We start from the raw sequence: 14,266 nt of genomic DNA on the forward strand, positions 1-14,266 counted from the left end.
CCAAGAGCTGTCTGATTGGACTTAAGAGTCACTCAGCAGGAGAGAAATCATTCCCCATACTGGAAACATACTAAGGGCTAGTGAGGTTATGAATGTTTGAGGAGAACATTCTACGGCCACTTTACCACACCAACGTAATTCTTAACTGCATTCTAAATTTTCATCCTTACACCCCCCCCAGACAAGTGTAGCTCTCAAGCCTCATCAAAGATGCTTCTCTTTGCAACAGATGGAGACCATTTCAGAAAACCACAACTGGTCAAAATTGCAGAGAAAAACAACAGCTGTTCAGTGGGTCCATCTACAACACAACTCTTGTACCAAAGGTGCAAGGAATATTGCATAAAAGAGGCAGGCGGACTTTAGGAGCCAGAGGACCAGGAATTCTGCTGTGAGGTTATGGCTCCTAGAAATGGCAGGGAAGCATAAGAGGTGATACCTCAACATGGCTGCCCAAGTAAGACCCAAACAAATGCAACACCAAGAGACATGATGACGTGACGGGGGAAATTTCATGGGGCAAAGGCTACAGACAGAGAATCTCAAGACTGAACCCCTAATTGTTTTGTTGTTGTTTTGAAAACTTTTTAAAAAAGAAAAAAGAAATCACTGTGAAAGTTGCCTGCACAGAGACAGTTATCCCTGTTCTGAGAGATAACTCAGTCAAAAGTTAGAACATCAGGCTTTAACATGTGAGATTTCTGAATTTAACCCTTCCTTCCTTTCCCATTCCTAAGCTTGAACAATGCTCCCAGAAACCCACATTGGAATTTCATTTACAAAAGTAAACCAGCTTTATTTTGCCTTATTTACTTGTTTAGGTTTAAAACTTTTCTTAATCTTTAAACCTGGTTGTAAAATTAGCTACATAATCACACATAGGGCTGGTCTTAAAACTTGGATGCTTCTTCCTCCCTCCCTGTCCCTGTCTGGCCCCTGTGTCCACCCATGCCGAAATCTAAGCATACACTGTCTGCTAATGAACCCAATGCTTCATACTGACTCATGCTGCAATTAGCTTCTTCGCTATTAAGCAGTGATCCCAGCCACACCCGAGTAAAGGCCCTCAGGTAGAACTCCGGGACTACACAGTGTGGCCCCAACTGCTGCTGAGAGCATTAATTATATGTTTTCATTTTCTCTCTGTCTGATTCTTTGACAGCTGGAAAAATGCTTATTCTACAGAAACTACCCCTCCCTCCCAGGGTTCTATTCTTAAAGACAGCGATTAGCTTGGGAGTCTGCGTCTCATGTGCTAACTAACCAGAACCCAAACCTCCAATAACCTCCTCTACAGTTCCTCTACTAAGGCACGTTTGTGCCGAGAGGGGGACCCAGATCAGTATCCTGCCCATCCAGATGACCCCAATTTCTGTCAAAGGAACAAGACCCTCCAGACTGCAGAAATGCTTATCTCTGTCTCTCTTGACTGCAGGCTTGCAGAACCAAGTGTAATCTTAAACCATCAAGATGTCTGCTTCTATCGACCACTAATGTAATGTAACAAATAATCTTGGCTGCACAAGAAGCTGCTATTCAGTGAGGGTAGCCAGGTCCCACAGAACGGACTGTTGAAAGTATTAAACAGCTACTGTCACATTGGCTGATGTCTGGCTGTTGACCTTGATCTTGTCTCACTTGTCACCCAACACCTACAGGTTAGACAGCTGTGCCGGAGGCCCCTGCCACTGAGCAAAGGCCAGGGGCCAGGCTCACTGGGCCATGTCGTGGCTTGATAAATACAGTTCTCCCACTACTCTGTCAATCACTCTAGCATGGCAGCATACATGGCAGAACTTCATTCCAACATATTTTCAGACTCCTCAAAACGAGAGGAGGTTAGTATCAGCTCACGTATCCAGGGACTGGTGAGGTGGCTCATCGAGGAAAGGCACTTGGTATGCAAACATGAGAACCTGAGCTCAAATCCCCAGCAACCAGGTAAAAGGATGGTCACAGTCCTGATGCTCCTGTAACCCCAGTGCTTTAGAGACCAGAAACAGAAGGAACACTGGGCTGGCCTTGCTGTCACCCGCTCAGCTCCAGGTTCAGTAAGGGGTGCCATCTCAAGGGAAGAATGCGAGAATGACAGAACAGCATGTCCAACTTCCTCCTCTGGTCTCTGGGAGTATTTACATATAGGTGTGCACCCCATGACGTGTGCATATGGTGTGTTACATATCTGTACACAGACAGGAAGACACACTACACACAAACACACACACACTTAGGTCTCCAAGCACAAAATGAAACACAGCATAACGGAACATCAGATGGCAATAGTTTTTAAAACCCAGCTAAGTCATACTATCAGCACAAAGCTTTGTGTTTTCCCAGAATGACTGGGGGAAGCAGTCTGAAACAGCACAGTGTTTCCTCCAGGCCTAAATAAATATACCTATGATAGCACTGATATGCTTACATTACATTTTTTAAGACCATTAGAATCCCCAGGTCTTCCTCTTATACAGCCTTAATAAATAAGAATCGGAATATATCACTGTGGACTTGAAAACTGGGACAAGGTAAGTTAAAGCATTATGAGCACAAACCTGAGTTATTTGATTCTATTTGCTCACAAAGTCAATGTGGCAGCCTGGCTCACTATGAATGGAGGTTATTATTTTATACAAAACAGGAAAGCAAAGAAGATGGGCGAGGAGGAAGGCTGGTAGGCTCAGAAGCTCAAGAGAAAGACCCTTTGCCTCCCAGGAGGCTTGCAATTGACAGCCCCTGACCATGAGCAGGCACAGAAGGAGGCAAGTGTTGTATGCAGACTTCTGAGTCTGTGTCTGAAATCGTCTTGTTCTTAGTAAAAGCATTTAGATCTTTAAAACCAATCTCATGAAACTTCAATTTTGTGCTGGTTTGGGAAAATGTCTCCATTACTCCAGTGACTTTTATTAGGAGTGATCATTCTGCTGGAGGTATTTCCTTGCAGGAATTCTCTCCAAAGTCTCAGCTATCTTCAAGGAAGACTTACTCCATTGCTGGGCCTATCTGGAAGGCATTTGAAAGTTTTATGAATAATTCCTCCACTAATACAACATTTTTAGAGATGTGCTTTCCAGTTGATGGCTAAGTATATTTCTGAAAAGGTATAACTGGACTTGCATAAGCTCTGAAAGACCCAGCGCTAATGGAGTCCTTAGCTGGCTATAAAGCCCAGCCAGCCTGACTATGGCGGCCACAGCAGAGCCACTGAGAACATAGCCATTCCTGCCCAGTCTGCTTTCTGCTTTGGCTTCAGGCTATTGATACAGCCACTTCCTTTTTCAGTTTTTAATTCATTTATTTTATATTTTTAAGTCGAAAGCAGATTATCGTCTTATGCAATATATCCCAACCACAGTTTCCCCTCCCTCTACTCCTCCCAGCTCCCCTCCTTCCCTCTCACCTGGGTCTACTTCCCCACCATCTCCCATCAGAAAAGAGCACGCTTCCAAGAGACAACAACCAAGCATGACAAAATAATATACAATAAGACAAGGCAAAAGCCCTGACACAGAAGCTGGACAAGGTGACCCAACAGAGCAAAAGAACCCCAAGAGTAGACAAAGAGTCAGAACACACCCGCTCCTACAGTTAGGAGTCCCACAAAAACACCAAGCTAACAGCCACAACATATGCACAGAGATCCTGCAGCAGACTCATGAGGGTCCGGAGCGTGCTGCTTCAGTCTCTGTGAGCCCATATAACCTGCCTAGTCGATTCAGTGGGCTGTGTTCTCCTGGTGTCCTCCCTCCCCTCTGACTCCTGCAATCTTTCTGCCCCCTCTTCATTAGAAATTCCCTAGCTCCAAGAGTATGGACCTAACAGAGACATCCAATTTAGACCCTCTCTCTCCGTATTATGAATATGACTATTTATAGTTATTCAAAATAAATGGTGCTGCATCCCAGCTTTCATATCACATAAAGCGTTTCTGGTCGTCTATTTCTGGTCACAAATTCTCGGAAGATGATGTAGATGAAAAAATCCTCCAGGACGTACCACGGAAACACCAAAACAGGATGAAAATGGGAATGAGTTTAGTTCAAGCTCAGCTTCCTTCTTCTTACCCCACCTCCAGTTAACATGATTTATCATTCCCATTTGTTCCCTACCCCTGCCCCAACTATTCTGGAACCCCTTCCAGGGCGAAGGTCAATTATTGTCACCTCTGCTTCCTGTGCTTCTGTCCTAGCCCCTGTTCTTAGCATGTCCTACATCCCATTAGTGACCCTCAGCAGATTAACTGAGTAGGCAGAAGGCCTGAAGGGCAGATGGATGGATGGAGACATTGACACCAGATTTGGTTTGGAATTCTCCCTGATAATTTGTCCTCTTTCTTGGTTTTCTGCATAAACATTGAAACTTCCCCCACGTTCCACCCTCGGCCCTCCCTCCTCCCCCTCTGGTAGACCTCTGCACAGCTTTCCTGACCTCTGGGCTGCCGAGTCCAGAATTTATGAGGACAGCGCTGGCCTTTGAGTACTCCAATAAATCCACTGCCTACGGGAGATCTTCACATGGCCTTTCATGAGTCTCATATCCCTCTCTGCCAATACTCCTTGTCTCCTGCGTTCTTTAAAAATGGCTTTTCTTAGCCTTATCATATTCTTTTTCTTTTAAAAAACCTTTAGCTGGCATTCAAAGTGATGGATCTCACTACGACACCTTTATACACACATATCATTATATTTTGCTCATATTCACATCCTCCATATCACCCTTCCCCTCTTTTTTTTCTTTTTTTCCTCTTTTATTATTATTATTATTAATTACACTTTATGGGACTCCTTCCCCCATCAATAGTCCCCCAGGTACTCACCCCCTCCATCTCTTGCATACACACACACACACACACACACACACACACACACACACACACACACAGAAAGAGAGAGAAAGAGAGAGAGAGAGACCTAGGTTCCCTTATAAGGGAAAAATGCTTTATTTTCTTTAGCTATTTTTAATGTCCGTCATGGCAGGTGCTGAGAGCCGTGCTCCTTACTCACCCCCACTCCCATGCCATGTGACTCCCCTGCCGGATACCTCCTGTATGCTGCCCCTCTTGTCCCACCCACCATGTTCCAACTTTCACGTATGAACACAGAATACCCCAGACTTATTCTGTTTTTCCTTGCTACATCTCTGTCAAGTCCACCTGAGAGTCCATTCCCAGAACCCCTTAGTGAGGACCTTCAGGACCCTGCATGACAAGGACTAGTGGCCCGTCCTTATAGCCTGGCCCCATTTACCTGCCGGAAAAACAGCAGAAAATAATATTTATAAAGTAAAAAGTGAGTAAACAGTTTCCAATACACCAGGCCTTTCAATGGCTGGCCCGCACCAATGGTGTAAGCTACGCCAGCCTCTTTGAGAAGCACCTTGCAATGACATCCCACCATGCCCTTCCTCACAGGGTCCCCTCACAGTTCCTCTCCTTGGTAAAAATGCTTAATGGACTTACTGCCCTTCTGTAGACATGCCAGGCTTACTACTCCCTGTTTGCTTACCCTTGAATGCCCTCTCCCTCCTTTTCCTCATGAATGCCCATTAATCTTTCTAAGTTTTAGGTTATCTGTCCTCACTATTGTCTCTCCTAAAGAACCATCCTCTTTTCATGCCATTTCCTCACCTTGTGCCTTCCTTATGCCAGCACACATCATGTGCCTTTAAGCACTTGCTCAGACATCGGTCTCTCCTGTTTGACTAGGCTTGCCTTAAGGCACAGTCTATATCTTTTTCATCTTTCTATCCCCAAGCCTGGCACACCCAGGCTCTAAAAGGGAGAAGAGGAAAGAGAACAGGACTGAATGTTATCAGATGGCATGCATTTGTATAACTCTGTCAGCACCTTGGGGACCATATTAAAGATAATTGTTTAATATAGATTCCATATGTTTTATTCAATTACCATAAAGGGATTCCAGCTTCATAAACAGGCACAGATTCGTGAGTGGTGCAGGCAGATTCCTGCCCATTTATTTCTTTAATTAAAACTCTGCCTAGAGGCCCTTGGTGAATCTTAGCAACAACAAAATAGCTCAAAATACACACGAAATACTGTATTTCTTCCTGTCCATCTAAAAAAAGTTAATTAATAAACCAAAATAACTACTGAATTTATCTTTAAAAATTAAGACTAGACTAAAATCTGTTGTGTGCAGTTTTTCACTGTGCAGTAGGCAGGACACAAGCCCAAGAAGCTGATAGAGACTGAAAAAGAAGGCTTGCAAAGCTGCAGAGGCTGAGAACTCCATCAGCAGCACGGATATAAAGACCCATCAGCTAGCAGAGGGAGAGGACAGGGATGTGCCTAACCTAAACACCCTGCAAAAAGTGTCTCATCTGAGACAAGTTAGGCAACATGGAGACAAAGATCATTAAAAAATAAATAAATAAATAAAACCTATCATTTCAATGAGTGGTGGTGGCACTCACCTTTAATTGGAGCACTTGGGAGGCAGAGGCAGGCGGATCTCTGGAAGTTCGAGACCATCCTGGTCTACCGAGAGTGTTCTAGGATAGCCAGGACTACAGAAAGAAACATTGTCTCGAGGGGGGAAAAAGCTGTAATGGCTTCAAAACAGTGCCAGCCTTAATCCTTCTGGTGAACCATGTGGGACTCAAAAGAATGCACTGTTAATCTGCTATGGAATTAGGGCAATTACATGGCTAATCTAATCACCTGGGCCATGTTCAAAGCCTGTCCTCATCACCAGGAGCAAGCTGTTTAATGGTGGCTGAGCTGCATCATTAATCAGATGACCTGGCCTTAAAGTGTATGGCTCTACTGCAGCACAAAGAACAAGAGACTCACAGTTGGAAGAAAGGGGACATTCAGTCAACAGTAGTTTCAGGAATAAATAAGGAAAAAGTGCTTCTGAAGGAAAGCGTTTTCTCTGTTCACTGTCAGTGAATTAAACACACACACACACACACACACACACGATAACATTATCTTTTAGTAACAAACAAGATTTTAGTCAAGGATCTTGAGCCTGGTGGCTTCATCTTGAAATAGATAATGTCCTGACTTGTCACATAACTTATAGCGCAAACTTTGTATTAACTCTTGACACATCAGGAGCAAATTCCGTCTTTGCATAAGGCCTCTGCTCCTCATTTTCATTAACTGAAGTAATATTCTAATCACTCCATGCTGCAGTCTCCAAGAAAAGAGGAAGAGAGACTTCCAGAAATCAGCTGTTTTTCTCTCCTTTATAGACAAGCACTTGTGATTGAGGGTGCTCTTCCGGGGAAGCTGTGGGAAGGAGAGACCCATCCGCTCTCCCAGGAGTCCCAGGCCTGATTTTACAGACACCACTACAGCAGCAATGAAAACGGAAAAGGCTGTGGGGAGGATTGCAGAGATGCAGGATGAGTGACAGGAAACACATCAATCAGCTCACTCGGGGCTCAGGTAGCGGGGGAAACAACAGGGAGCCACACTCAGTTTCCCAATGGAATCCCCGGGCAACTCAATTAACCTCTTTCTGCCACATTCTCGTCACGTGCAAATTGAGTACAGCAGCCTGCCTGGTGGAGATTGCATGGGGATTTGCCCATAATGTGGGCAGACAACGTGTGAGGGATACCTAATAATATTACGTTAACGAGCACACGGTCACGGGCTACCAGGGACTCAGGAGGTCATGGCAGTCTTTCTCTATCTGACCACAATTAAGCCACCCCAGAGGGATTAGTATTTAATCTTTTCTAAAAGAGGCCTATATAAGAAGGGTCCAGGACACTTCTTTTTTTCCAGGGATGCCCTTTCAAATGAAAGAAACATTATGGGCTATGCTTCTCCTGCTCTGTGTAGAAAGGGGCCTAGTAGTTACACACATCTAACGAGAGGATGTGTCTCTTAGAGACCTAACGAGTGGCCTGGTGGTGACAAGGACAGATACTAGCATCCCCAGACTTAGTTCTACCGACCCACACACCATGTTGCCTGGGTAATTTGGGGTAAGTCACAGCCTGGACTTCCATTATCCTTGGTTTCTTCTCCTAGCACACAGCTGTCTCCAACCTGTCCCCAAAAGCTGCTGTTAGGATGGAGTGATCAAAATGAGTAATTTCTCATGGTGCAATTATTGTTTTCCCAGCCAGAGAACATCACTTCATATACATTTTTTTTTGGTTGCTTAAAATTTTAACTCTCAAAAATGCTGATCACTTTGCTTCACTCTTTTGAACTCATTCCAAATTTTGTCTTTTTATTTACAATAATAATGCTCGAAACTATGAGGCAATCATAGTTGTACACAGACTAGAAAGGATTTTTTTTCTGTCCCAGTTTCTCCTGGGATCATGAGGGCCATGTGAAAAAAAATCAGAGTCTCTTGCCAGGGAAAACTGGGACTTTTCCAGCATCTACACAACCCTCAGGAAAGCCAAGATCCTTATACAGTACCTGCATTTGGGGAAATCAGTGTTTACTAAGCCCTGTTCCTTTTGCACTTTTCTCTCAGACCTCAGACCCTGCTGGACATGTGGAAACACAGATTAGTGTCTCAAATATCATAAAACACATCCATAAAGATGGGGAGAGGGAGAGAAGGAGAAGAGTGTAAGAGAAGGGAGGAAGAAGAAGGAATGAATGTTTTCTCTTTCTGTTGTTTTCTTTCTGTACTTTCCCATAGAGCAGGGCTATGCACTGTACTTAATGTTTCTTAGGGTTCCCGGTGCTTGCTAAAATATCATGGTACTTAAGGAAGCTACTGTATAGCAATTTCCTCTGAGTTGATATATTCCCTCTTGTAGGGAAGCAAGGTAAGACTCAAGATGTTGTAAAAGGAGATGAAACATGTCATCCTGAAGGGAATCCCATTAAAACTCAGATTGTTCTAAAGGGAAGTTTCTTAAGCCTCAGGAAGTAAGCACACAGAAGCTTCAGGAAGTCCCTGAAATCGACCAGATGTACTATGGCCCTCCCTCTCAAAACTTTTATAAACAGTACAAACTGTTGAGCGATACTCTCAGATCATTTGAGCTGCCTGAAACAGGAGTAGGGCATCTGAGCTGCATGGACAGAACAGACTAGGCAGTTGCCTATAAAATGCAGAGTCTCTCCAACCTGTCAAGTTGCCTACAAGTAGTGCAACAAACTCCAAGTTCTAGCCATGATGGGGGAGGAGCAGGGCTGTTTTTGGTGACGGGGATGCCTTTGAGTAATTCCTAAGCCCTCACCCAGACTCCTGCAGGTAACCCAAATAAAATGCTCTGGTTCAACAAGTTGTACTTTGTTGGCATCTTTAGTTTTGTTTGTCATCAGTTCTCCATCTCGGGAGAGTAGATGCTTGTTCAGATATCCTCAGGAGTAGTGTCACACCGCACAACTTTATCTGGTAAACCCAAAGTCACCAAAGAGGTCCAACTGGCAGTTTAACAGGGTAGCAGAAAGCATCTTTTCACCCTAAGGTCAGCAGGTCCCTAAGAAAGCAGAAGCATCATTCTCCATCATAGGACCCAGAGGAAGCCACGCCACACGGGGAAGGCTGTGTTGCATGTGCTCTGCTATGGCATTAGGACTCATGATCAGAAATGATTCCATTATCTACAAGTGGTTATGAAAACAGAGTAATAGATTTTGGAGACCACAGAATTTGGGCAATGCATATGCACACACACACAACACAGCACATGCATGTACACACATTTGGGTACAAGTCAAGACACCTGAAGAATGGAAAAGTTTTAGAGTCCCATGTAAAGGCTTGAACTCTGGACTTTTCTAGAAGCAAGCGTTCAGCCCTATAAAATACTCAAACACTTGAGTATATGGAGCTCTATTTATAGCATTTAAGCAAGGGGACATCACATTTCCCAGGAACTTTACATTCTCGAGTGTTGACATATGGTCTGCTGTTTTGTATTTGTTAATTGCTTGCCCCCCCCCATATTCTTACCATTTATGAGCAAACTGTCATGTATCTCAAGTATTGCTGTTTAACCCTGTCTAAGAAATTATTTCTGATTGGCTGATTGAAAGGCCTAAACCTAGGCATGGCAGAATGGTGTAGGCATGGCCAAAGTTTGAGGGCTTTTGGGACAGGAGAATCACGGAAAGGAGACAGGTGGGAAGAAAGGAGGAAGGAGAAAGCCAACATGGGTTAGGTGAAGAGAAAACCACGTGGGTCAGGAGGAAAGGACTCCAAGAATGGCATGGATGGAGGAAGTGGCCCAGATGAAGAAAATTAGCAAGTATTTGGGATTATGGATGGGAGGTAGCCCAATTGGGAATGGGTAAAGCAGATGTCATGGGATGAAGCTGGAAGATATGAGACAGCATAGCTGGAGTATCTGCCCAGCCCAAGGTAAATAACACAATTATAAAATCTAACAGGTGTCTGTGTCTTACTGTTTGTGATAGCGGGTTAGATAATACTGGCAATCATCATAGGGCTAATAATAAACATTATTAGTCCGATACCATTTATTTTCCAACAAACAAACAAGCAAACGAACAAAAACGTCTAGAATCCTGTTTACAGTCAGTCAAACGTCTTATCAGCTGTAGTTTCACCTCATGGGAACTTTAGAAGTTAAGAGCACATGCACAATATGTCTGCAACCAACCTTACCTTCACACACTCCGGTGCTCTCCAAGTAAAAGTGGGTTCCACACTGGGACACACACTTGCCATAGGGGACATTTGCCTCTGAGTGCTGCTCCACCCATAGTCCTTCCTCCGGCTTCCTACACTCGGTGCAGTGAGAGGCCTCGGGACCCACACAAGTGTGGCAGGAGGCATGGCAGGCTGCAGAGTGGAATAACATGCAGAGAGCAACACAAAGATCAAGTGTTTTTGTCAGCCAACATAAGTCCCCCGTGAAATCAAAAGCACTTAGAGAGTTCACTGGGTACATCCTTCTGGGAGAGGATCCTTCTAGGGTCTCCCACAAAGCACAGAGCTGATGACAATGCTCATGAGGGGGAAAAGTGAGGACGGGAAAATGAATCTCCTTTTTCAGCTCCTAGAGAAGCTGTCAGGCAGGATGACAATAAAACCCAACAAAATGGACAATATTTGCTTGGCTCTCCTGAGAAGCAGATTCACTGAACGACCATTTAACACTGTGCCCTCGGTTTTTATTGAAGAATTTTAGACGAGTTTGCACGAAGGCCCTTACTCTACCTCTTGCAAAGCTGGTCACTGACCATTATGCTCATCCATCATCTGCTATGGAGAGGTCCAGGCAACAGAGTCTTCTTAGATTTATTGGGGGAAAGGCTGCCTTGCTAAACAAGGAAGAGGCCTCCTTTGAGAGTGAACGAAACTTCCCAGTCTATAATAGGGTTTTGCTTTCCCATTGAGAGTGTTAAAAATCAAAGTCCAATACTGTATGCAAACCTCCCTGTGCCCAAATACTGATATAATTAACTCACTGGTTCCTTAAAAGATTCTCTAAGTGCTTTGTTGCAAACACGTAGTGAGGTTTATCTGTTATAATTTTTCCTTCTGCTATTTTCACTTTTCGAAGGTACAAATAAATAGAAACTTGTTTCACTTAATTAAAGGCATACCCCCAATGTGCTATGTTCAAAGGGCTCAAATGTTACTGCCTTCCCAAGGAGCCCAGAGCCTTTTGGCAAACAGCAATTTAAGATTTTCTATTTCACTCAGCCAGAGGCATTGCTAGTGATTCTCAGTCTGCTCGCAGTATCATTAACAAAAAGTTCTTCGGGGAAAAGCAAATGAAGTCTATAAACATTAGCAATACTAGGGAAGCACAGAAAGGGGGGAATAAAAATCAATGTATGTTAAAGGAAATAACATCCCCTCAAGGATGGTAAGAAAACGCATGAACTTTTGAACGGGCTTGACGTGTGTGTGTGTGTGTGTGTGTGTGTGTGTGTGTGTGTGTGTCATAAAACTATTAAGATGAAAAAGAAAAAAAGCATATACAGGTTATCCCTCCTGTCTTTCAAGGGACTGGATTCTGGGATCTCCATAGATATCAAAATCTGTAGATATTGGTGTCTCTTTTATAATTTGACCTGACATTTGCATATAGCTAACTAACATGCATCCGTATGTGTATTTGATCTTAGATTCAGTTAAGGACTTAATACAACATCCACATATATCATGTACATGGAGTGGGTTAAAACTTCACTTTGGGATATTTTTTTGGAATTTCTCCTTTATGTTTTTGGTCAGCAAGTGGTTAAGTTTTGGTTGTGGACCCAGAACAGTGGATAGAGATGGCACAGGCTGTGATGTGTTCACGGCTGTTTAAGACACAGGAGAGGAAAGGTTGTATTGGAAAGCAATATTTGCAAAGGAAAGCTGACCTAGGCCCTTGTGATTGAGCATGAGGAGTAACAAGGATATCAACCATACCTTCGCAGATCCCGTGGTCAGGGTAGAAGCCCTCTCCACAGCTTGGTAGGCAGTGGCCTTGACGGAGAGCCTGGGGAGGGACGCAGGCTACACAGTGAAAGGCTGCAGGTCCAGAGCAGCTGGCACATGAGCTGTGACAAACTGGGGAGGAGAGAGAAGCACAGCAGGCTGCAGATACCACAGAGAGACTTCCCGGATGGCCATCCTCTCATGTATCATTCTGCACCAGAGAGGATACTTGTTTGCAGATGGCTGCTTTCTCAGAACTGCCCCTGTCACTCCACACTCATCCTTTACCTGTTTCAGCTACCTCTCTTTAAGTGTTTTAGGCCTGTGTCAACATTTGCAAGTGGTTATTGCTAACCATATTTTACAGTTAGGGAAACTGAGGTCTTGGGAGGTTAAAGGTTTATCCAAGGGGCCAGGGAAATATCTCAGCTAGTATATGTGGTGTGCAAGCCTTAGGTCCAGAGTTTGATCCCCAGAACCCACATAAGAAGTGTGTGTGGTGATATCCTAGTGGCTGAGGTCTGGGGAAGTGGATATAAGCAGGTATCTATCTGCAGCTTCCTAGCCAGGCCACACACGTTGGCAAGCAGATCCCCAGGCTAGTGACTTTGTCTGAAAATCAAGGTAGACAGTTCTTGAATAACTGAGGCTTACCTCTAACCTCCCCAAATACTCACATACTCCCCCCAACACACAGACCCATACATGCACACACTTAACCAAGATCACAGAGCTCATTCAGAAAAAGGCTGGGATGTAGTCTGTGGGAACCTAAGCCTCCTTGCCTGAACAATAAGAAACGTGGACCATTCATGGACTGGGATTCCTACTGGCTTCCCTTTAGCCAAGACTACTTCAGACAGAGAGCTAGATGGTGACCTAACATCCTCCTAGCTTTGACATTCCATGCTTCCAAGAATTACATTAGCGCAGAAAAGAGCCTGACTGGTGTGTGTGACAGTGTTGAGGACCCCTCTCCTCACCCTCTGTTTTACCCTGTGCAAACTTTACCCTAAAAGCCTGGTCCAGGCTGAGTCTTCAGTACGTCAGGCCAGTGGGGGATGGGATGAAAACTTTGGGGACTAAAGAAAAGGGATGAACTTTGGTGAATAAAGATGGTGAAAATAAAGGGAGTTTGATAAGGACAGGCAGGTAGATGCGCTCAAGTACCCTGCTCAAAAAGACACCGAGGCAGAAATAAGAGCCTGTGTAAGTTCCAGAGTAAGTTCCAGGGGCAACCAAGCTGTGTGAGGCAGAACGCGTTCTTAGATGCCTAACGAAAAGATCGAAGTTAAGGCTGTTTAAACTGAAGTTGAAGTTGATAGAGTCTCAAACGCTAAGGATTCATGAGTTTAAGTTTATCTGTCCAAAAGAAGCACTGTACAAATTACATATAAAAATAAATTCTTAGTGATGGCAGACTTAAGCTTTACTAGCTAGCATACTCAGCTCTCTGTTTTATTTCATTTTTGTCAGGCTCTGTCATTGCCAATATGAGTTTGTAAATGCCGGGGAAGGAACGGTTTTGTCATCAGTGACATAGGTTATCATGGGTTCAGTAGCACATGAGCGCTGTATCTTACAGCTCTTCTTGACATTTCAAACAGAGCAAATGACCTCTGGGGATGAGGGCGAGGCATACGGCTTTTGTGTTCTTAGCCTATCCTATGATATCCACCTATATCTCCCATTCCCAGCACATCCCTCTCCCATCACTGACACAGTTTCTATTTTGAAAAGGCTGTTCCTTTAAAGTAACCTGCTCCCCAAATACACCAGTTACCAATGAGAAGGAGGTAGTTCCAAATGCTGCCAAACACATTAACTACTTGTGATGCTGGTGGTGAAGAAGAAGAAGAAGAAGAAGAAGAAGAAGAAGAAGAAGAAGAAGAAGAAGAAGAAGAAGAAGAAGAAGA

General features: G+C 44.1%; 1 protein-coding gene across 1 annotated transcript in view; it reads right to left on the reverse strand.

Annotated features, from left to right (window-relative positions):
- The window catches only part of Fras1 (Fraser extracellular matrix complex subunit 1), a 400,690-nt gene that overhangs the window by 180,798 nt on the left and 205,626 nt on the right, over nucleotides 1–14,266 (reverse strand). The window contains exons 17-18 of the mRNA XM_055594513.1: nucleotides 12,342–12,482; nucleotides 10,578–10,754 (exon numbers count right to left, since the gene is read on the reverse strand). Coding sequence (XP_055450488.1) covers nucleotides 10,578–10,754; nucleotides 12,342–12,482 — 318 coding nt within the window. The remainder of the gene's footprint in view (nucleotides 1–10,577; nucleotides 10,755–12,341; nucleotides 12,483–14,266) is intronic.

Source organism: Psammomys obesus, unplaced genomic scaffold (genome assembly GCF_907164565.1).
Source record: "Psammomys obesus unplaced genomic scaffold, mPsaObe1.curated_primary_1811, whole genome shotgun sequence".
Classification (NCBI taxonomy): Eukaryota; Metazoa; Chordata; class Mammalia; order Rodentia; family Muridae; genus Psammomys; species Psammomys obesus.